The sequence below is a fragment of the Podarcis cretensis genome, assembly GCF_951804945.1.
Source record: "Podarcis cretensis genome assembly, chromosome: 4".
In the NCBI taxonomy this organism is placed as follows: domain Eukaryota; kingdom Metazoa; phylum Chordata; class Lepidosauria; order Squamata; family Lacertidae; genus Podarcis; species Podarcis cretensis.
In genome coordinates this window covers 9,231,381-9,253,069 of record NC_137173.1, presented here as the reverse complement: position 1 = coordinate 9,253,069, position 21,689 = coordinate 9,231,381, and the positions used below count along the sequence as shown (strand labels likewise).

Sequence of the window (21,689 nt, the reverse complement as noted above, 5' to 3'; positions counted from 1 at the left end):
ACTCCCTACTTTAGCATTCCAATCCCCTATAATGAGAAGAACATCCTTCTTTGGTGTCACTTCTATAAGGTGTTGTAAGTCTTCATAGAATTGGTCAATTTCAGTTTCTTCAGCACCAGTAGTTGGTGCATAAACTTGGATTACTGTGATGTTAAAAGGTCTGCCTTGGATTCGTATCGAGATCATTCTATCATTTTTGAGATTGCATCCCAGTACAGCTTTTGCCACTCTTTTGTTGACTATGAGGGCCACGCCATTTCTTTTACGGGTTTCTTGCCCACAGTAGTAGATACGATGGTCATCCGAACTGAATTCACCCATTCCCGTCCATTTTAGTTCACTGATGCCCAGGATGTCAATATTTATTCTTGCCATCTCATTTTTGACCACCTCCAACTTACCCATGTTCATGGTTCTTACATTCCAGGTTCCTATGCAATATTTTTCTTTACAGCATTGGACTTTCCTTTCGCTTCCAGGCATATCCGCAACTGAGCGTCCTTTCGGCTTTGGCCCAGCCGCTTCATCAGCTCTGGATCTACTTGTACTTGCCCTCCGCTCTTCCCCAGTAGCATGTTGGACGCCTTCCGACCTGAGGGGCTCATCTTCCAGCGTCATAACTTTTGTATGCCTGTTGTCTTTGTCCATGGAGTTTTCTTGGCAGGGATACTGGAGTGGCTTGCCGGTTCCTCCTCCAGGTGGATCACGTTTGGTCAAAACTCTCCACTATGACCTGTTCATCTTGGGTGCCCTGCTCGGCATAGTTCATAGCTTCTCTGAGTTCTTCTAGCCCCTTCGCCACGGCAAGGCAGTGATCCATGAAGGGGTTGTACTTACTTAGTTACTTACTTACATCAGGAATGAGCCAGCTCCAAGTGGAGGTTTGCAGTCAACTGCAGAAAGCAGCCAGGAACAGGGAGACTCAGGCATTAGTCAGGCAGGGGAGAGCCGGCAGCTTCAGACTCCTACTCTTCCTGACCTTGACGAGTGAGCTGATAAGGCAGTAGCTGAGAGCAGGCTAGAACACAGCCAAAGCTCACAGGAAGCACAAAAAGGTGTGAACAGCCTCTCAGAAGAAGAAGAGGTTGGAGCTGATCCACTAAATCTGAAGAGTTGGCAATGGGAGGTCTGTTAGATAGGAAGCAAAACAAGAGATGTAAGGGTCGTAAGTTCAATATCTTCTGTCATCTCTGGAAGGAGTCTTCAGAAGGGTCATCATCAGCAATGATGCCAGAGGATTGGTTGAAGCCATCCAAAGCTATCTGTTTTGTTTTGTTTTTGCAATAAATCCTCCTTTTTAATTACCTACGCTTACTGTGTTATCAAGTGGGGAACCTGGACACCTGACACTTACTTACTTACTTACTTACTTACTTACTTACTTCCTTACTTATTTACTTTATTTATTTCCAGTATTTATGTACCGCTTTTCACCAAAGAAAGACCTCAAAGTCCACCCAACCCCAGCTGAAAGGTGGTTATCCCAAATTATAGACTCTGTTCACCCCAAGGGTTCCATAATTTAACTGGGCCACCTGTCTACCAGACACCTTTCAGCAGACGCAATGTAAAGTTGACGTGATTTGCTATGAACTGTATAGATGGTTACAAAATATAACGATGCTCTCCTGGCTCCTTTTCAGGCACAGCACCCTCTATCACCAAGTCATCAAAGGCCCTAAGAAGTTACTGCTGACTCTGGATGACCTCACTTTTGTCAACGCCAAACTCAGTAGAATGGTAGGCAATCTAAGTCATGCAACAGCTGGCACTGACTTTGCACCTGTTCATGGGGAAGAGTTTTCTCCCACCATTTTTCATTACACTGTCACAGGAGCTCCTTCTCACCAGTTATCTTTTCAGCTAAGTGTTAACTGCACATATTTTTTATAGCAAAGCAAAAATTGCAAATCCTGCAAGATTTTCCGCTTGGGAACAATTGGACTTCTGGCAGCTGCCATCACCCATGGCAAGAGTTCCTGAGAGCTGAAATATTTCAGTTGGTTGTTCCACAGATTTAGTAAACAAAGCTGTGGTGAAGTTGGAATGGGATAACTGAGTTTTTTTGGTCATTTCTTGATAAGCCATTGTCAAGATGTTCAAGATTTTCTGCTGCTCCAGAGAAGTGGACACAGAGCAATGGTTCCAAACTACAAGAAAGAAGATTCCACCTAAACATTAGGAAGAACTTCCTGACAGTAAGAGCTGTTTGACAGTGGAATTTGCTGCCAAGGAGTGTGGTGGAGTCTCCTTCTTTGGAGGTCTTTAAGCAGAGGCTTGACAACCATATGTCAGGAGTGCTCTGATGGTGTTTCCTGCTTGGCAGGGGGTTGGACTCGATGGCCCTTGTGGTCTCTTCCAACTCTATGATTCTATGATTCTAAGATTCTAAGCTATCTGGGGGCAGTCCCACCATATGTGGGGAAAGTGCCTTTCCCCCCCACAGCTTCTCCAACAATTCTGAGAAGATTGTGGTGTCATATGGGCAGTTTGCATGGGGGGGGGGGAGTAGGTGGGTAGACTGCCCCTCTGAGGAACTCTTGTCATGGATGATGGCAGCTGCCAGAAGTCCAGTGGCTCCCAAGTGGAAAATCTTGCAGGATTTGCAACTTTTGCTTTGCTATAAAAATATGTACAGTTAACATTTAGCTGAAAAGATAACTCACAAGAAGGAGCTAAAACACTGAGCCTCTTGGGCTTGCCGATCAGAAGGTCAGCGGTTCAAATCCCCACGATGGAGCTCCCGTTGCCCTGTCCCAGCTCCTGCCAACCTAGCATTTCGAAAGCAGGCCAATGCAAGTAGATAAATAGGTACCACTGCGGCAGGAAGGTAAACGCCATTTCCGTGCACTCTGGTTTCCGTCACAGTGTTCCGTTGTGCCAGAAGTGGTTTAGTCATGGTGGGCACATCACCTAGAAACCTGTCTGTGGACAAATGCCGGCTCCCTCGGCCCCAAAGCGAAATGAGTGCCGCAACCCCATAGTCGCCTTTGACTGGACTTAACCGTCCAGGGGTCCTTTACCTTTTAGCTTTTCTGCGCTGGAAATCATGACACTTTGAGGTGGGAGAAACATTGACTAGCCATCTGACTTGCCATTGTGTCAACACTGAATCTGAACGAGATGTTCAGCCTTGATCAGTAGGATGTGCTCCTTGATTTGTCCCTGGCTGTGTTTCCTACTCACAGAGACTGGCGCTGGATAGCCTGAGCGATTCTAAGAGCAACTTGGAAGGTCAAAGCCTGAGATCTGCAACACATTCTTTGTCAGTGAAAAGCACAACTGTGACATATGAATCCTCCAATGTGGCAATATATAAGGTAGTGGAACACTGATTAAATCTAGCCATTCTTGGATTTTAAGGGGGTGGGTGTATCAGGATCCCCAAGTGATGCTGTTAAGACATATTTTTTAAATGACATAGAATGACCCTAAGAAATGCATTAGTCCCTCCAAATGGCCATAGAACAATGGGCATAAAATTATGACTGGTGAGGAATAGAATCGTAGAATTTTAGGGTTAGAAGGGACCATGAGTTCAACCCCCAGCAATGCTGGAATCATGTGATCCCAGGCAATCAGGAACCACATACTAGTCACGACGTCTTTCCCAGTGAAACTTGCAGCCCGTTTGTAGACGCTGCCTGGTTGCTGGGTAGCAAGTGGAAGGTAACACTCATCCAAGGGGGAAGGGGAGATTATGAAGGGAAACAATGTTTAGGTTGAGGGATGGGAGACCTTCTCTGTGGGGACTTTTTTATGTTTCGGAAGGCCATCTGTCATGGGTGCTTTAGTTGAGTTTCCTGCATTACAAGGGGTTTTGACTAGATGACCCTAGGGGTCCCTTCTAACTCTGCAGTTCTATGGTTCTGTGAATTGGCTATTTGCTGAGCCATGTGGTGTAGTGGTTAAGAGTGGTGGACTTGTAATCTGGTGAACCGGGTTCGCTTCCCTGCTCCTCCACCTGTTGGGTGACCCTGGGCTAGTCACACTTCTCTGAAGTCTCTCAGCCTCACTCACCTCACAGAGTGTTTGTTGTGGGGGAGGAAGGGGAAGGAGAATGTTAGCCACTTAGGGTAGTGATAAAGCGGGATATCAAATCCAAACAACTCCTCCTCCTCCTCCTCCTCCTCCTCCTCCTCCTCCTCCTCTTCTTCTTCTTCTTCTCCTCCTCCTCATCAATGATTCTAGCTAATCAGAGATCCAAAACGAACACTCTTTTAGACATTCCACCACGATATCTAGGAAAACAATTTTGATTTTGATATATTGTCAAGCAACAACCCCCCTGTTTTCAAATCAGCCCTTAACCATTTGGAATTTGTGAAATCTGGAAACATGCAACGTGTGAATCTGAATCATGACGTTTTGTAAACATTGCAAAGAGGTGCATACTTGTGTCTCAATTCTAGAATTAGCCTAGGGCCTTTCTTAATCATTTACTGATACCTTTTCTGGCCAGGGCGACTGGGTATGGCTGAAGAAACTGGAATCTGGAGCAACCAGTGACCTGAGACAGAGGACTGCCAGCTTGTTAAGCCAGGTAGGGATTGTTATTGAGCAAATGGTGACTCACATGTATACACGGAAATGCGTATTTTCTGTGTCTCTTCTGTGGCTGCTCTTAAGAAGGTTCATATAACACTTTCCTTCAATGCTTTGAAAAAAATGCATAAGGAGGAGTCCCAGTAATGATGCATGCCATGTCTTTGCCCACCCTGCCCCGGCTGCTCACAGTGGTAACACTTCCACCCAGTCTGTGCATTCAGCCAGTGTGCAAAACACCTCTATGTGCATTCTGGTATCCATGCTTAGAGCTCCTCTAGCCCAACCACAAGGGAAAACTCTGAGCTCTTTGACACATGGAGCCAATGCATGGATGGCGGGGGGGAGTATCTGCTGCAGGGGCAGCAGAAGGTGTCGTCATGGAGCTAGCCTACATGTCCTTCATCCTTTTGTGTGCTGTTTCCCACTAAAAGAACACCATACCCTCTATCTCTATACTATGCAGAACTGAGTTTTAAACACCTCAAAACAGCAGAATGTTCATAAACATTTCACGGCTTCAGCTGTGCCAATGGCTAAGGAGATCTCATTCCAATAAACTGAAATAAGAACACCCACACATAATGTTGTTGTTTAGTCATTTAGTCATGTCCGACTCTTCGTGACCCCATGGACCAGAGCATGCCAGGCACTCCTGTCTTCCACTGCCTCCCGCAGTTTGGTCAAACTCATGCTGGTAGCTTTGAGAACACTGTCCAACCATCTCGTCCTCTGTCGTCCCCTTCTCCTTGTGCCCTCCATCTTTCCCAACATCAGGGTCTTTTCCAGGGAGTCTTCTCTTCTCATGAGGTGGCCAAAGTATTGGAGCCTCAGCTTCAGGATCTGTCCTTCCAGTGAGCACTCAGGGCTGATTTCCTTCAGAATGGATTGGTTTGATCTTCTTGCAGTCCATGGGACTCTCAAGAGTCTCCTCCAGCACCAGAATTCAAAAGCATCCATTCTTCAGCGATCAGCCTTCTTTATGGTCCAGCTCTCACTTCCATACATCACTACTGGGAAAACCATATCTTTCACTATACGGATCTTTGTTGGCAAGGTGATGGCTCTGCTTTTTAAGATGCAATGGCATTTTCAGAAGCTGCAGGTTATTTTACAGTCAACACTTTCAATGGGGCAAACCCAGCATCTTATTTACTTTATTTTTATCTCTCTGCCCAATTTAACAGCTCCAAAACATTACCCAAGCCCATCTTTGAATTCACAATTAACTATAGAGATGGGTCTTAGAGGAGGTCCATGCTGCAGCCACTTTGACCTGGTCTACTGAGAGCAGCAAAGAGGGCAGCCAGCCTTTAATCTGTGTCGTGACCACTCAAGTTTATCATTTGCCATCAGCAGACAGTGGGACTAACTTTCAATTTTCTGTCGGATGATTGCATTGTTATTTTGTGTTGCTTTGGTTCAGTTGCATTATGCATTGCTGATTTTCTGAAATGGGAAGGTGGGAGGCAAGTGGAATAAACAACAAAATAAATACCGCATGGAACTCCAGAAGTGCCCTTTAAAGTTTGCAGAATAATTGTGGAGCATACTGCATCCTTGCAGTCTTCATATCTGACATGTTGATACGTATATTTTGCTTGTGGGCATCTCAACCTGAGTATTAAAGAAAAGAAAGTCAGAGATCCCCAATCTCTCTTGCAATTTGCTCCTTGTGTCCCCAGATGAAGGATGTACGCCATGAAAATGTGAACCCATTTTTAGGCCTTTTATCTGATGGGGGTCTCTCTGCCATCGTGATGGAGTTTTGCTCCAGAGGGAGCCTAGAGGATTTGCTCCAAAACACAAACATAAAGCTGGACTGGATGTTCAAATCATCTCTTCTGATGGACTTAATTAAAGTAAGTTCTCTCCCTATCTTATCTTTAAAAGGCATCTGAAGGCAGCCCTGTTTAGGGAAGTTTTTAATATTTAATGCTGTATTGTTTTTAACACTTGATTGGAAGATGCCCAGAGTGGCTGGGGAAACTCAGCCAGGTGGGCGGGGTATAAATAATAAATTATTATTATTATTATTATTATTATTATTATTATTATTATTGGGATAAAAAGGAAGGCTGAAACCCTGTTCTATCAAAAATGCAAAATTGAACACAATGGGTCATACAAAGGGAGAGAATCTTTGCAGTCATATTGTTCTCAGCTCTGAAAATGAGCCTTGGGTTCTGGCCAGATCCTTGGAAGACTTAAAAAGGTCCTTTATGCAGAGCCAACTCAAGACATTTTGAGTTTTATCGAACTAAGTCCTGCTTTTAGAAGATGCTTTCAGTGGAATTCAACGTCAGGCTTCGGTAATTGTTCCATCCCCCTTTCCCTTCCTTGCACTCTATTCTGAGGGTTCCTCTGCCCCTCCAGCATGGATTTGGGGTAGGCAATGGGGTGCAGGTGTGTAGAGAAATAGGGAAAGCCCCATTGCACTAGTGGAAATTCTTGCTCTGGTTTCCGCTAATGCACTGGGTTAATTAACTCTGGCCCATTGGAATTAATGGATCTAAGTTATTCATGTCCACTCATTTCGGTGGGTCCCTCCGAGTATGACTAATTTTGGATAAAAGCCTTTGTATCCAAAGGTCATGAGTGCTAGTTGAATCACACTTCTGATTCTCTGTCAATGGAAAAACACCCTGCTATGCATCGTGGGGACAGATGAACTGCAGGCTAATTTAGGGGGTGTCTCAGAGGTCTGTAGCACACAGCGTATTTTTTGCTCTATATGACACACTTTTTCCCCTCCAAAAATTAAGGGGAAATGTGTGTGCGTCCTAAAGAGCGAATGCAGGCTGCATGGCTAAGCCCAAAGCCAGAACAGCGAGACGGAGGACTGTGGAGCGCTCCATCTCGCTGTTCTAGCTTGCGGACAGCTGCGCAAAGCCTCTGCAGGACAGCGGGGTGCCTTCACCCCGTTGTCCTGCAGAGGCTACAAAGGCTGTACGAAGGTGGGAGGAAGGCTGCAACACCTGTCCCACAAGCTTGGGGGGCAGCGGGAAGGCGTGCGATGCCTTCGCGCTGCTCCCTGACCTGGTTTTGAGGCTGGCAGTGGGGGAAAGCAGCGCTTCCCCCCGCCAGCCCCAAAGACCAGGTCGAAAGGAACCCAAAGCCTCCGGAGCCCAGTGGGAACTCCGGCTTTGGGTGAATGCACCTTGAATGCACAGAATGCACCTTGTTTTAGAGGGGGAGAACAAGAGGGAATTTTTTTTTCCTGTTCTCCCCCTCTTATGGTCCGGTGCGTCCTATGGCCCGGTGTGTCCTATAGAGCGAAAATTAGGGTACCTCTGATCTCCAACAGTGGGAAATGGCCAAGGAGGAATCACTGATGGGCTGCCAAGACAGAGCCCTGAGACAATTGCCCCAAAGTCCTGTCTTGATCGCACCAGGGCAACTTCAAGGAGGCTAGGTCGGTCCATGGCAGGGAGGGTAGCTCTGTCTCGAGAGATTAGCCCAAACAGCTACAAATGGAAACTACAAGCTAAACACAGTGAAATTACAATCACTAGCTTTCACCATCGAGCCCTGAATCTCGCCAGCAGAGAATGCTGGACCGGGCAGGTCTTTAACTGGGGTTTATGTTCCTCGGCTCTGGCGATGCCCAGACTGAAGCACTTGATCCCTTTCCTTTTCAGGGAATGAAATATTTGCACCATCAGGAGATCCCCCACGGACGTCTCAAGTCCCGCAACTGCGTTGTGGACGGGCGGTTTATGTTGAAGATCACCGACTACAGCTATGGCGAGCTCTTGGCAGCACTGAGTGACCTAGGCGTTCAGCCCCCGGCAGAAGGTAAGAAGTACCCGTATTTTTCGCTCTATAAGATGCACCAGACCACAACACACACCTAGTTTTTGGAGGAGGAAAACAAGAAAAAAAATATTCTGAATCTCAGAAGCCAGAACAGCAAGAGGGATCGCTGCGCAGCGAAAGCAGCAATCCCTCTTGCTGTTCTGGCTTCTGGGATAGCTGCGCAGCCTGCATTCGCTCCATAAGACTTACTTTTTAGGAGGGAAAAAGTGAGTCTTATAGAGCAAAAAATACGGTAATTGTCATGCTCTGTATGTTTGTGGTTTTGACCTTGGAAAGGGTCCAGAAACCTCAGCTGATGCAAAATGATGCTGCCCATCAATAATAATAATAATAATAATAATAATAATAATAATAATAATAATTTATTTATATCCCTCCCATCTGGCTATGTTTCCCCAGCCACTCTGGGCGGCTTCCAACAGAATATTAAAATACAATAACCTATTAAACATTAAAAGCTTCCCTAAACAGGGCTGCCTTCAGACGTCTTCTAAAAGTCTGGTAGTTTTTTTTTACATCTGGTGGGAGGGCGTTCTACAGGGCGGGTGCCACCACCGAGAAGGCCCTCTGCCTGGTTCCCTGTAACTTGGCTTCTCGCAGCGAAGGAACTGCCAGAAGGCCCTCGGCGCTGGACCTCTGTGTCCGGGCAGAACTATGGGGATGGAGACGCTCCTTCAGGTCTACTGGACTGAGGCCAGTATATAACCCTAGCTCTATCTGCATTGCTTTGCACTTCTTACCCACTGATTTTCAGGCTCAATTCAAGGTGTTCATTTCCCCCTTAATAGCTCAAAATCAAGGGCACAGAACCTTTTTTTTTAGCCTGGGGTGACATCCTCTCCTGAGCAGCCTTCCAAGGGCCACACACCAGTGAAGGGTGGGGCCAGAGGCACAAGCAGGTGAGGCAAGGAATATAAATGTCATTGGTTGATTTCTACAAACACACTCCTCTTTGTCCTGCACCCAGGCAAACAAGGGCATTTTTTCAGAGTTCAGTGACATATTGAAGTCAAGGCAAAAACACTCAAGGTGAGTATGAAGCAAAGCCGGTGATGGATATAGGCTGAGGTGAGAAGTCGTGGTCTGGGGACACTATCAAGGGCCAGAAGGAGGGGTCCAAAGGGCCACATTTGCCCCCTGGGTCTGAGGTTCGCCACCCAGCCCTGATTTCGCTTAGGATCTGAACCTTAAAGGATCACTTTCTCTTCTGGGTCCCCTTCCACAGGCTCTCTTAGACCTCTGACATCAGGCCTCCCCATCAGCTGAGGTTCAGCACAAGGAACAGGGCCTTTTCGGTGGTGGCACAGGCAGTCTGACTTTCCCTTCCTAGAAAGGCCTGCAGGGACCCATCACTGTATGGCTAGTTAGGGAGGCCTTTGGGAGAGGCTGAGCAAATAATCAGACTACTGATTCATTCATCTAACTCGGTGGTTCTCAAAGGGTGTGGCAAGAATTATTATTTTTTAGAACCACTGATCTGACTGCTTATTCAAGTACTGCAATGTGTCGTGTTGCTTGGCAATTTTCTGTTTCTGTGTTGTTAACAGCTCTGAGTTCACCTGAAAGAACTCAGTCCCTCGGATTCTTTAAGGAAGCCATGACAGTAAACATTTGGGGGGGGGGTAAAACTTAATGAAATTCTTCAGTGCAGATAGGGACTTAGTCTCTAATGGTGCCAAGAGACTTCACTACTTGCAGTCTAACACAGTGGTCCTTCCCGCAAGCCATAATAATAATAATAATAATAATAATAATAATAATAATAATAAATTTTATTTATATCCCGCCTTCCCCAGCCAATACTGGGCTCAGGGTGGCTAACACCAGGTATAGAAACAATTGATTAAAATACAGCTTAACAACAAGATTAAAATGCAACATTAAAATGCAGCCTCATTTCAGTAGAAACCCAAATCAAAAACTTTTGGGGGATGAAAACGTCAAATCTTCACCAAAGCCAACTATCCAGACTGGTCCTACGTGGGCCAGAAAAAACCAGGGAAGTCCCCAAATAGGAGTTCCATCACAGAAGGAGAAAGGAAAAAGGAAAGAGGCGGAGGGGATCAAGTTGATTCTGGATAAATTTATCTTTTTTTCTCCCAGAATTGCTCTGGACAGCTCCCGAGATATTGAGAAATCCAGCGATGTCCCCAAAAGGCACCATAAAAGGAGACGTCTATAGTTTTGCTATTATCCTGCAAGAAGTTGTTCTTCGGGGGCCCCCATACTGCATGTCTGAAATGTCAGCTGAAGGTGAGCATGATCCGCTCCTCCAGCCCCGGTATTTGAATGTGTGCAGCAAAATAGAATCGAACACACTCATTTGATTTGGCCGGCCAGTGTTGAAGACTAGGCTAGATACTTGTCAATATGCATTTCTTACTGCACAAAGTATTGATCTAATGTGTAGAGATCTTTCCTATTCTACTTAATACAAGAGGGTTCTGGAAGCTTCTCTCTGTGAAAGAAACAAGCAGGAGGTTCCTGATGTTTGGGTTATTCCTTCCGAGAAGCTGAGTACAGCTGCTTTAAACTGGTTCTCTTATCTCTTCTGTTAAGGTGATGCTGACTATAAAAGTAAGGCCAGAAGGAGCCTGTGTTTCACTCTTTCTTTTTCTATCTCTCTTCCTTCTGGTGTGGTGTTCTGTACATAGTACGCTTAGTGTTAAGGTTTAGACTTATAAGTTATTGTAAGTTTAAGTTAAGTCTGCTGCAACTGGATTTCTTATGGACAGAGCCAATCCTGAATGTATTGGATTTGTGACCATTATGCTCATTTGCCTTCAGTAGCAGTAAAGCTCTGCTGGATGAAATATCAATTGCCTCTGGTCTACAGGTGAAACTCGAAAAAATAGAATATCGTGGGAAAGTTTCTTGATTTCTGTAATTCAACTTAAAAGGTGAAACTCATATATGAGATAGACTCGTGACATGCAAAGCGAGATATGCTAAGCCTTTCTTTGTTATCATTGTGATGATCATGATGTACAGCTGATGAAAACCCCAAATTAACCATCTCAGAAAATTAGAATATTCAATGAAATCAGCAAAACAAGGATTGCGAATAGAGCAAGATTGGACCTCTGAGAAGTAGAAGCATATCTCGCTTTGCATGCCATGAGTCAATCTCATATGTTAGCTTCACCTTTTAAGTTGAATTACTGAAATCAACGAACTTTTCCACGATATTCTAATTTTTCGAGTTTCACCCCCAGCACTCATGGGTCGACTCCGACAAGTGGGCAGAGCCACCCACCTGTCAATTACTTTACATCATTATGACAACCTGGGGTGACTTCAAAGGTGGTGGTGGCAAGGAAAAAATAATCTAAGAAGGAAGATCTAGTTTTGGGACAATACTCTTTGGTGAGAGAGTTGTAAGGGACTGGGGGGTGGGGTACCAGGTTAGGGCATGCTGTCATTGTGAAACACTCTCCTTGCTCCAGAAATCATCCGCAAACTGAAGAAGCCTCCGCCATTGTATCGCCCGAGTGTTTCTCCAGAAAATGCCCCACTGGAATGCATTCAGCTCATGAAACAGTGCTGGAGTGAGAGACCAGATCGAAGACCAAGCTTTGATGAGATCTTTCAAGAGGTCATTCCTTGTTCCCATTCCATCAGGCTTCTGCAGTTAAGAATGCATCTTTCTAGAATTGCTGATTTCTGAGTTTAATATTTTGGGGTGCTTTTCGTTCTACAGTAATACCTTGGTTCTCGGATGGCTTAGCTGCCGAACAAATCAGCTCTCAAACACCGCAAACCTGGAGGTACTGTATTTTTCCCTCTATAGGACTCACTTTTTCCCCTCCAAAAATTAAGGAGAAATGTGTGTGCGTCCTATGGAGCGAATGCAGGCTCCTTGGCTTCAGCGATAGCAACGCAAAGCCTCCGAAGCGCAGAGGGAGCACTCCATCCGCGCTCCGGAGGCTTCGTGTTGCTTTCGCTGAAGCCTGGAGAGTGAGAGGGGTCGGTGCGCACTGACCCCTCTCGCTCTCCAGGCTTCAGGGATAGACACCTGAAGCCTTCGGAGCACAGCACAAGTTCCCGCTGTGCTCCGGAGGCTTCAGGTTCCCTTCGCTGAAGCCAGGAGAGTCTTGCTCTCCCTGCTTCAGCAGAGAGGGAGAGCTGCACAGCGCCCCTTCAGCGAAGCAGGAGGATAAATGGAAGGGCCTCCGTATCTCCTGCCGCTTCGCTGAAGGGGCGCTGAGCAGAGAGGGGGAGATTATTTTTTTCTTGTTCTCCCGCTCTAAAACAAGGTGCGTCCTATAGAGCGAAAAATACGGTAAGCGTTCCAGTTCGCGAATGGTTTTTGGAAGCTGAACATCTGACGTGGCTTCTGTTGGAGTGCAGGAGTGCAGGAAACTGTATCTTGGTTTTTGAACGGTTCCAGGACTCATACGGATTTCCGGAATGGATTAAGTTTGAGAACCAAGGTACTACTGTATGTGCAGTTGTTGCAAACCACACTGGTATTTTTAAAGAATAGCAGTATATAAATATTTTTTATAAAGAATGAATGCATGGATAAAATAATGGACATGATGAACTTCGATCCATTATTTTCAACAGGACTGCTCTGGGTATAACTTCGTTGGATAAAACCTTATGCTTTCCACCCATCTGTTCTTACTTGTGCGTAACTTATTCTTTACCCAATCAGCTTAGTTTTCCTGAGTCAGCTGGAGAACTGAGCACCAAAGAACCTTGTTCTAATTCTCCAACCCCAGTTTAAATCCATCAATAAAGGCAGACGGACCAATATCATCGACTCCATGCTGCGGATGCTGGAGCAGTATTCCAGCAACCTGGAAGACTTGATCCGAGAGCGGACAGAGGAGCTGGAGATGGAAAAGCAAAAGACGGATAAACTCCTGAGTCAGATGCTTCCCCTGTAAGTCAAAATGTCAGGGCAATAACCCTGCTGCATGTAGGCTCTGCCCCAGGCTGCTTCCAAGTGGGGGAAAGTGGTGCTACAGACTGGGGAGAAGGAAGAGAAGGAAGTGACAAATATTGGTCACTGTCGCTCTAACTCTGTCACTTCAACCTTGCGTGAAATGGGAATGACCTCCAAGAATTCTGTATCTTCTGATATTTGCAAGCTATTCCAATTCAGTTAACTTAACATATTTAAATAAATAGTCTTTAAATTTCTTCCATTCCTCCTGGTACTCCTCCTCCTTCTGGTCGCGGATTCCTCTGGTCAGGTCAGCTAGCTCCGAAAAGTCCATCATCTTCATCTGCCAATCTTCCACTGTTGGTATTTCTTGTCAGATAGGCTTAGGATTTAATTACCTAACGTGATGAATTATTATGTTCAATGCCAAATTTGAAAGAAAGAAAGATGATAACTGATTAAGTTAATTTTATAAGAATATTGGTTTCGGGAAACTATAAAACATGATATACATTGAAATTCAACCAGGGGGATATGAGGAAGTCACTTAACAATGTTACTAAGATTGGTTCAAATAAGGTTGAGATTTTTGTTTGTTTGTTTGTCGAAAAAACTTTTTGGAAAATTAATTTTTAAAAATTCAGAAGAATTCTGTATCTTCTGCACTGGTCAAGTCAGATCTGGAGTCACAGGTGACTTTAGGGGAGCACAACTGGTTTGTCCTCACTGGGCACTGAGCCAAGAGGGTGCTGTAACAATAATGTAGAATGGAAGGTGAGATATGCCTGGATTTTAACTTTGCACAGGGGTCTGCTGAGATTTTAAAGGCACTGCTGGGTGTAATGATCTCAGGCAGGCAAGCAAGCCCCCATAAGAATTAATGAGTCTGTGGCAGTTTTGTGGCATGTTTATTTACAATTTATATCCAGAGTGTGGCTCCGAGTCTGCCACTCTTTGCTACAAGTTGGTCGCTCTGAGTCTCCACCCCTTTCACAGCACGAAGGGCGCCAAAGTCCAGTCCTTCCTCTCATGTAGTTCCCTTGCATTTTAACCCTTTCAGCTCTTCTGGTTCAGGGAGAAGGTGGGTGAACTCCCCCCACTATCAAACGAAGATCTCTCCAAATGTTGCCTCTTCCCTGGTTGCATAGCAACCCCCCTCAGTATCATCTATCTCCTCCCCTCCCTCTGCCTGCAAGCTTTCCGAGTCTGCTGCTCTATCTGAGTCTGGGAACTCTCAGTGAAGGAGGCCCCGAACTAACCCACTCCTGCTCTGTCTGTGGCTGCAATCCCTTGTCTCCAGAGTCAGACTCTGGCTCCCTCTGTACTGGCATTCCTTCGTCTCCAGAGTCAGCCTCTTCCCAGGCATTCGATTCAGCCACATCCCTGACACTGGGGTATTTTGTCCAGCTCTGTCCATGTGCTGGGCCCAGGGGTAACCCAAGCAGGTCCAGATCCAGTCCCGAATCCAAGGGTTCCGCGAGGAGTCAGTCCAACAGGGCCAAAGCAGGTCACAAGGCAGGAAACCAGGCAGGGTCAGGCACAGGGTCTCAGGCAGGTGCTAGTAAACAGCAACATTGCTCCCTCAACCTGGGGCGGGGTCTGACAGCCTTTTATCTTTGTCGGGTTAGCAGCCGGTCCTGATCCCCCAGTGACTCACCTTCCTGTCTTGCCTGAAGGCGAGCACTCCTCCTGCGAGTACCCAGGTCTCTCCTTCTCAGACCTCAGTCTCTGCAACTCGGGAGATGTCAGTGGGTTACTAGACCCAGGGGCCGCCTCAGCCTCTCCTGACCCAACCGGTAGTGGAGCAGCTGTAAGTGATGGCCCAGCTGAAGTCAACGAGGTCATCCCCAGGGCAGGCTCAGGCCCCTGACTCGGCCCAGCAGGGGAACCTGTGCAGACTGGGGTTCTTCAGAATCAGGCCCCAGACTTGGTTTAGATGCCGCCTGAGGCAAAGGATCTGGTGCGGACTGAGACTCCTCTGGTTCTGAGTCTGAGACCGAGTCCCAGGCCATCACAGTCCACCACATTTGAAGGAGGACATTGGCAAACTAAAACATGTCCAGAGGAGGGTGGCCAGCATGATGAGGGGTCTGGAATCCAGGTCTTGTGAGAACATGAGAAGGTAATTAGAGCCTGCTGGACCAGGCCAATGGCCCATCTAGGCCAGCATCCTGGTCTCACCAGATGCCTGTGGGTAACCTACAATCAGAACTGAATGCAACAGCGCTCTTCCTTCCTACAGTTCCCAGCTGCTGATATTCAGAGTTGTGGAGGTCGAATAGAAATGCAATAATTAAATAATCCATAAACAGCCTGCCAAGACATCTCTTTTTTTAAAAAAAAAAAAATTAAAAATTTTCCAACATACATTTATAGTATCCAATCTAAATTTATCACATATTTTCTCTTTTATTTTTTTTTAAATCAATTTTTATTAAGATTTTTAAACATAAATGCAAATATAATAAACAATGTAACATATATCATAACATAATTTCTTAACTTCTTTGGACTCCCTCACGTCTTCCGCTCCCACTTGCATCTTTGTCAATTCTTGCCCGCAATTTATCATCTTGTTTACATTCTTATGTCCCATTCATTTAGAATATAATCTAATAGTTCTCCCAAAGGTTTATGGTTTTCCCTCAGTCTCACTTATCGTCCTAATTGCATCTAGTTTAGTGGTGGTCAATTATTTATGATCTAGCCTCCATCTTAACATTCAACCAAATTACAATGCTTTTTTAAGTAAATCTTAAATTTCTTCCAATCTTCTTCAACCTTCTCTTCTCCCAGGTCTCGGATTCTGCCGGTCATCTCGGCTAGTTCCATATAGTCTATCAGTTGCATCTGCCACTCTTCCAGTGTGGGTAGATCTTGAGTTTTCCAGTGCTTAGCGATGAGTATCCTTGCTGCCGTTGTTGCATACATAAAAAATGTTCGATCCTTCTTTAACAGCTTCTGGTCGACAATACCCAAAAGGAAGGCCTCTGGTTTCTTAGTAAAGGTATACTTAAATACCTTTTTCAACTCATTATATATCATTTCCCAAAAGGCCTTCACTCTCGGGCAAGTCCACCAGAGGTGAAAGAATGTTCCATCATTTTCTTTACATTTCCAGCATTTGTTATCAGACAAATGGTATATTTTGGCAAGTTTAACTGGGGTCATGTACCATCTATATATCATTTTCATTACATTTTCCTTCAAAGCATTACATGCAGTGAAGTTCAGCCCGTTGGTCCACAACCTTTCCCAGTCCTCAAACATGATATTATGCCCTATATCCTGTGCCCACTTTATCATGGCCGATTTAACCATTTCATCTTGTGTATTCCATTTTAACAGCAAGTTGTACATTCTTGAAAGTATCTTAGTCTTAGGTTCTAGCAGTTCTGTTTCCAATTTCGATTTCTCCACCTGGAACCCTAACTTTTTGTCATTTTAAAAAACTTCATTAATCTGAGCGTAATGTAACCAGTCTCGCACTTTGTCCTTAATTTTCTCCAAACTCTGCAATTTCCAATTGTCTCCATCTTTTTTCTAATATTTCCCAATATTTTGGCCATTTGGCCTCCATATTGGGTCTTTTTCGGGCCTTAGCTTCCAGCGGTGAAAGCCACCTTGGAGTTTTATTTTCCAATAAGTCTTTATATTTTGTCCAGACATTAAACACTGCTTTTCTGACAATATGGTTCTTAAAGGCCTTATTGATCTTAACCTTGTCATACCATAAATATGCATGCCAACCAAAAGCATTGTTAAAACCTTCCAGATCCAATACATCAGTGTCTTCGAGAAGTAGCCAATCTTTTAGCCAGCAGAAAGCTGCGGCCTCATAGTACAACTTTAGGTCTGGCAGGGCAAAGCCCCCTCTTTCTTTCGCATCAGTTAATATCTTAAACTTAATTCTGGGCTTTTTGCCCTGCCAGACAAACTTAGAAATATCTCTCTGCCACTTCCGGAAGCACTCCGTCTTGTCCACAATCTGTAATGTTTGGAACAAAAACAACATTTTTGGCAATACATTCATCTTGATAGCAGCAATTCGGCCTAACAAAGAAAGTTTCAATTTTGTCCAACTATCTAAGTCTCTCTTAATTTCTGACCAACATTTTCCATAATTATCCTTAAAAAGACTCAGATTTTTTGCTGTTATGTTTACCCCTAGGTACTTTACTTTTTTAACCACATTTAGTTCTGTCTCTTTCTGAAACCGTTCTGACTCTGTATCTGTCCAGTTTTTCCCCAATACCTTAGTTTTCTGTTTGTTTAATTTAAATCCCGCCACCCGACCAAAATCTTGAATCAATTGTAATACTCTTTTCGTACTAGATTCTGGCTCCTGCAGGGTCAAAACTAGGTCATCTGCGAAAGCTTTAAGTTTATATTGTTTCGCTCCGACCTGAATTCCTTCCACCAACCGGTCCCCTCTAATCATATTCAAGAGCACCTCCAGAACCGAAATAAATAGCAAAGGGGAAATAGGGCAGCCTTGTCGTGTTCCTTTTTCGATTTTAAACTCTTCTGTAACTACATTGTTGACTATCAATTTAGCCTTTTGCTCTGAATATATTGCATCAATCCCATTCTCAAAACCCCGTCCCACTCCCATTTCTTTTAAATTTCCCTTCATAAATTTCCAGGAAATATTGTCAAAGGCCTTCTCCGCATCTATAAAAATTAACACTGCTTTTGTATTTATATCTGTTTGCAAAAGTTCCAAGATGTCAATAATGTTCCTTGTATTAGCAAACAAGTGTCTACCTGGGAGAAAGCCTGCCTGGTCCTTGTGAATTACTTCATTTAAAACTTTTTTAAGTCTACTTGCCAAAATGTCTGCAAATATTTTGTAATCCACATTTAAAAGAGAGATGGGACGATAGTTCTTAAGTTGTGTCTTTTCAGCTTCCGATTTTGGTATCAATGTGATAAAGGCTTCCTTCCACAATTCCGGCGCCCTCTTCCCCTCCATAATTTCATTGCTAACCTCCATCAGTGGTTGTATCAAATAGTCTTTTAATGTCTTATAATACTTGGAGGTCAGCCCATCTGGCCCTGGAGATTTGCCCATTTGCATATTCTGAATGGCTTGTTCAATCTCTTGTCGTGTTATTTTGCAGTTCAGGATTGATCTATTTTCTTGTGACAATTTTGGTAGCCCATTTTTTTCCAGAAATTGTTTAATCTCGACCTCGTCTTGCGGCCCTTGAGTGTATAATTTTTTGAAGTATCTCTGGAAGCACTTTCTAATATCCACAGGGTTCTGAATATTTCTTCCATCAATCTCTAAATTTGTAACTGTATTTAGTTTTTGTCTCCTCTTCAGCTGCCAAGCTAGCAGTTTTCCACATTTATTCGCCGATTCAAAAGTTTTTTGTTTCATTAATTTAATCTTCCACTCTATTTCCTGATTTATCAATTTAGAATATTGGGCTTGATGAAGTTTAATTTCTTTCAGAGTCGGCTGTGACTTCGGATTTGATCTTAACTTCTTCTCTAATTCTTTAATTTTCTCCAAGATTTTGTCTTTCCTCTCATTTTGTATCCTTTTCTTTACAGCATTCTGTTGAATCAGGAACCCCCTCATCACAGCCTTACTTGCATCCCAGATGATTCTTTTTTCCACCGTAGTGTTCAAATTTATCTCAAAATAATCTTTCAAAACTTTTTGGGCCTTCTTAATAATCTCCTGATCTCTAAACAAATTGTCATTCATCTTCCATCTAAAGGAGCCGGTTGGTAGTAGTGTCATGTCCATCTTTAGTGCATTATGGTCGGAGCAGGTCTTTGGGCAGATTTCCACCTTTCTAACCTTAGGTGCCAGACCTCTAGATATCCATATTTGGTCGATTCTTGTCCAAGTCAGCTGGGCTTCAGAGAAGAATGTTCCCTCTCTTCCCAAGGGGTTCTTCGTTCTCCAAATGTCAATCAAGTCCATATTGTCAGTCATTTCAAAAAAAGTCTTTGGTAGTCTGCCATCTTTTGTAACATTTTGGCTTTGTGACTTATCCATGTTAGTTGATACGACCCCATTCATATCTCCCATCATAATGATGTTATCATAGTCCAGATAATCCAGCATAGTCTCATGCAGCTTCTTGTAAAATTCCGATTTCCCATCGTTTGGTGCATAAATTCCTAATATCAAGATCTTCTCTCCTTGATGTTGTATCTCAATTGCTAAAATTCTTCCATATTCATCTTTAAATAAAAGTTTAGGTGACAGGCTCTCTTTTGCATATATCACCACCCCTCTCTTCTTTACTCTATCCGAAGATATAAATTCCTGGCCAAGTCTTTTATTTATTAACACTTTTCTGTGGAGCCTAATCACGTGAGTTTCTTGTAGGCAAATAATATCCAATTGTTCCTTTTTTAATATGTGGAAAATTTTCCTCCTTTTTTCCGGAATATTACAGCCATTTATATTCCAACTCAAAAGTTGCAGAGACATCCTGAATAAATCTGGTTATTTTCCTGGGGGTGGTGTCTTATTCGCTGGATCTTCCAGTTCCAAGGGTGCAGGTACCGCTGGTGCTCCAGGCCCAGAGGGTGATTCAATTCCTTTTTGAAGGTCCTCTCCGTATGCAGTCAAAAATTTATCTCTATCTTCCAATGTTCTGATTTTGACCTTCTTCCCTCTAAAAGTGAAGGATAATCCTTGGGGGAACTCCCACCTGAAGATAATTGAATTGCTCCTCAACAATCTAACCAATTTGAGGTAGCCAGATCTAAGGTCCAGCAGTTGTTTAGGAATATCCTTGTAAATTTCAATTCTTTTGTCCGAAATGTCCAGTGACTTTCCGTAGTGTAGGCCCAAAATCTTATCCCTTTCCTCCTTTGATCTCAATATTATCAAACAGTCTCTGGGTTTCTCTTTCTTTATAAGTCTTCCAAGCCTAAAAGCTGATACGATTTTAAAATACTTTTCCTCTAAGTTCCAAAACTTGGAAAATTCTTTAGTCAAAAACTCAGCTAAGTTGCCTTCTTCCACTTCTGGTATCGACCTTATCCTTAAGTTACTCTCCCGATTCCGCAGTTCTGTCATAGAAAGATAAGTCTGATGTTCATCTACTTGTTTACGGAGTGGTCTTACCTCTTGTTCCAAAATTCCAAGTCTTTGACTAGTATCCTCAGCCAATTTCCGATTTTCTGCTATGGCCCCCGTCAATTCTCCAATTGCTTGTACGTTCTGTGACACTTGTCCAGTTAGTCTATTTAAACATTCTGTGTTTTGATCAATTTTAGCTGTTTGCTCATCAGCTTTCCTATCCAAAGATTCCACTCTCTTATCCAGAGATTCCAATTTTTCATAAATTTTCTCTAAAATAGAAGCAGTTGCTCCTGAGGCCATATCTTCCAATTGTAATTGCTCAATTTCTTCCTCCCCTGCTTTTGGCAGAGAAGCAGCTTTTTCCTCTGAAGGCAAAGTAGGTACAGATGATCTACGTGCCTGAGAAGCTGCGGTTAAAGTTGTTAAAGTTGTTTGTCTGGTTCTTGGTCCCTTTTTTCTAGCGCCACTCATTCCAGAGTTATCTAAGAGTCAAGGTCAAGCTGAGTTGTTCCCATGAGAAAACAACAGCCCAGATGGTAACAGTCAAGCAGGAGGCCGGGAAAAGGAAAGTAAAATAATGTCACTGCTGTAAATCCAAAATCCTCTAGGGGGAGCTTAAAATGTCTTTAGGGAAGAGATCAATTCTAGTAAAATTGTTAAAATCAAGTTTTAAGTCCAGGAACCTTCAATAACAGGTTTTAAGCAGAGTTAGTATTAGCGCCACATTGTTTCAAACGGTGCATACTGGTATTTCAGATGATGCTTCAAAGTAGCAAGTCCAAACTCCCTCAGATTGTTGCAATTTTTGATTCAAAGTAACCAAATCTGCAAACTGACAGCTCAGTTACTCAGGCAGCTCCAGCACCTGGGTTTCTTACTCAAATTATATTTCCAAATAGAAGAAAGGTATCACGATGCAAGTATAGAACATAAGATCAAATGCTTAGAATCCTTATTCGCTTACAGAAAAAGTTCAGTGGTTGCTCAGATCAATTAGGTTAAAAGTTCTTTCTTTACCTCCACTCCTCCAGCTCTTTGCTTTGAAGTTCAATGACAGCGGAAGATGGACTTCCTGTTTTTCGTCGCTCCGCTTTCAGCCAAATTCAATAGATTTTAGTCTCCAATTTAATAAAGTCCTTCTTTACTCACGGGTTGTTGCTTTTCCACATCAGAAAGTTTCAGGAAAAAAGGTCAGCGCTCACCGGCAGCAGCAGCGCGGCTTCACTCCGTAGCTTGCGAAACGACCCACAGCGCCGCTACCCCCTACCCATTCCAGAGCCCCTTACAGGGTTCCTTCAACATTTCAGGGGTTGCTTCCAGCGCCCGCCGGGTCCCGAGACCACAGGCTTTTACTGCCTGTGGGTTTCCGAAGTG

General features: G+C 44.0%; 1 protein-coding gene across 1 annotated transcript in view; it reads left to right on the top strand.

The window, feature by feature from the left end:
• Window positions 1-1,620: 1,620 nt before the first annotated feature.
• Window positions 1,621-21,689, top strand: part of LOC307213906 (retinal guanylyl cyclase 2-like) — a gene marked incomplete at both ends in the record, with an annotated part of 29,845 nt that continues 9,776 nt past the window's right edge. Inside the window, 8 exons of the mRNA XM_079972141.1 lie at window positions 1,621-1,740; window positions 3,189-3,320; window positions 4,463-4,543; window positions 6,231-6,407; window positions 8,187-8,343; window positions 10,468-10,617; window positions 11,811-11,959; window positions 13,092-13,255. Of these exons, the coding sequence (XP_079828267.1) occupies window positions 1,621-1,740; window positions 3,189-3,320; window positions 4,463-4,543; window positions 6,231-6,407; window positions 8,187-8,343; window positions 10,468-10,617; window positions 11,811-11,959; window positions 13,092-13,255 (1,130 nt within the window). The remainder of the gene's footprint in view (window positions 1,741-3,188; window positions 3,321-4,462; window positions 4,544-6,230; window positions 6,408-8,186; window positions 8,344-10,467; window positions 10,618-11,810; window positions 11,960-13,091; window positions 13,256-21,689) is intronic.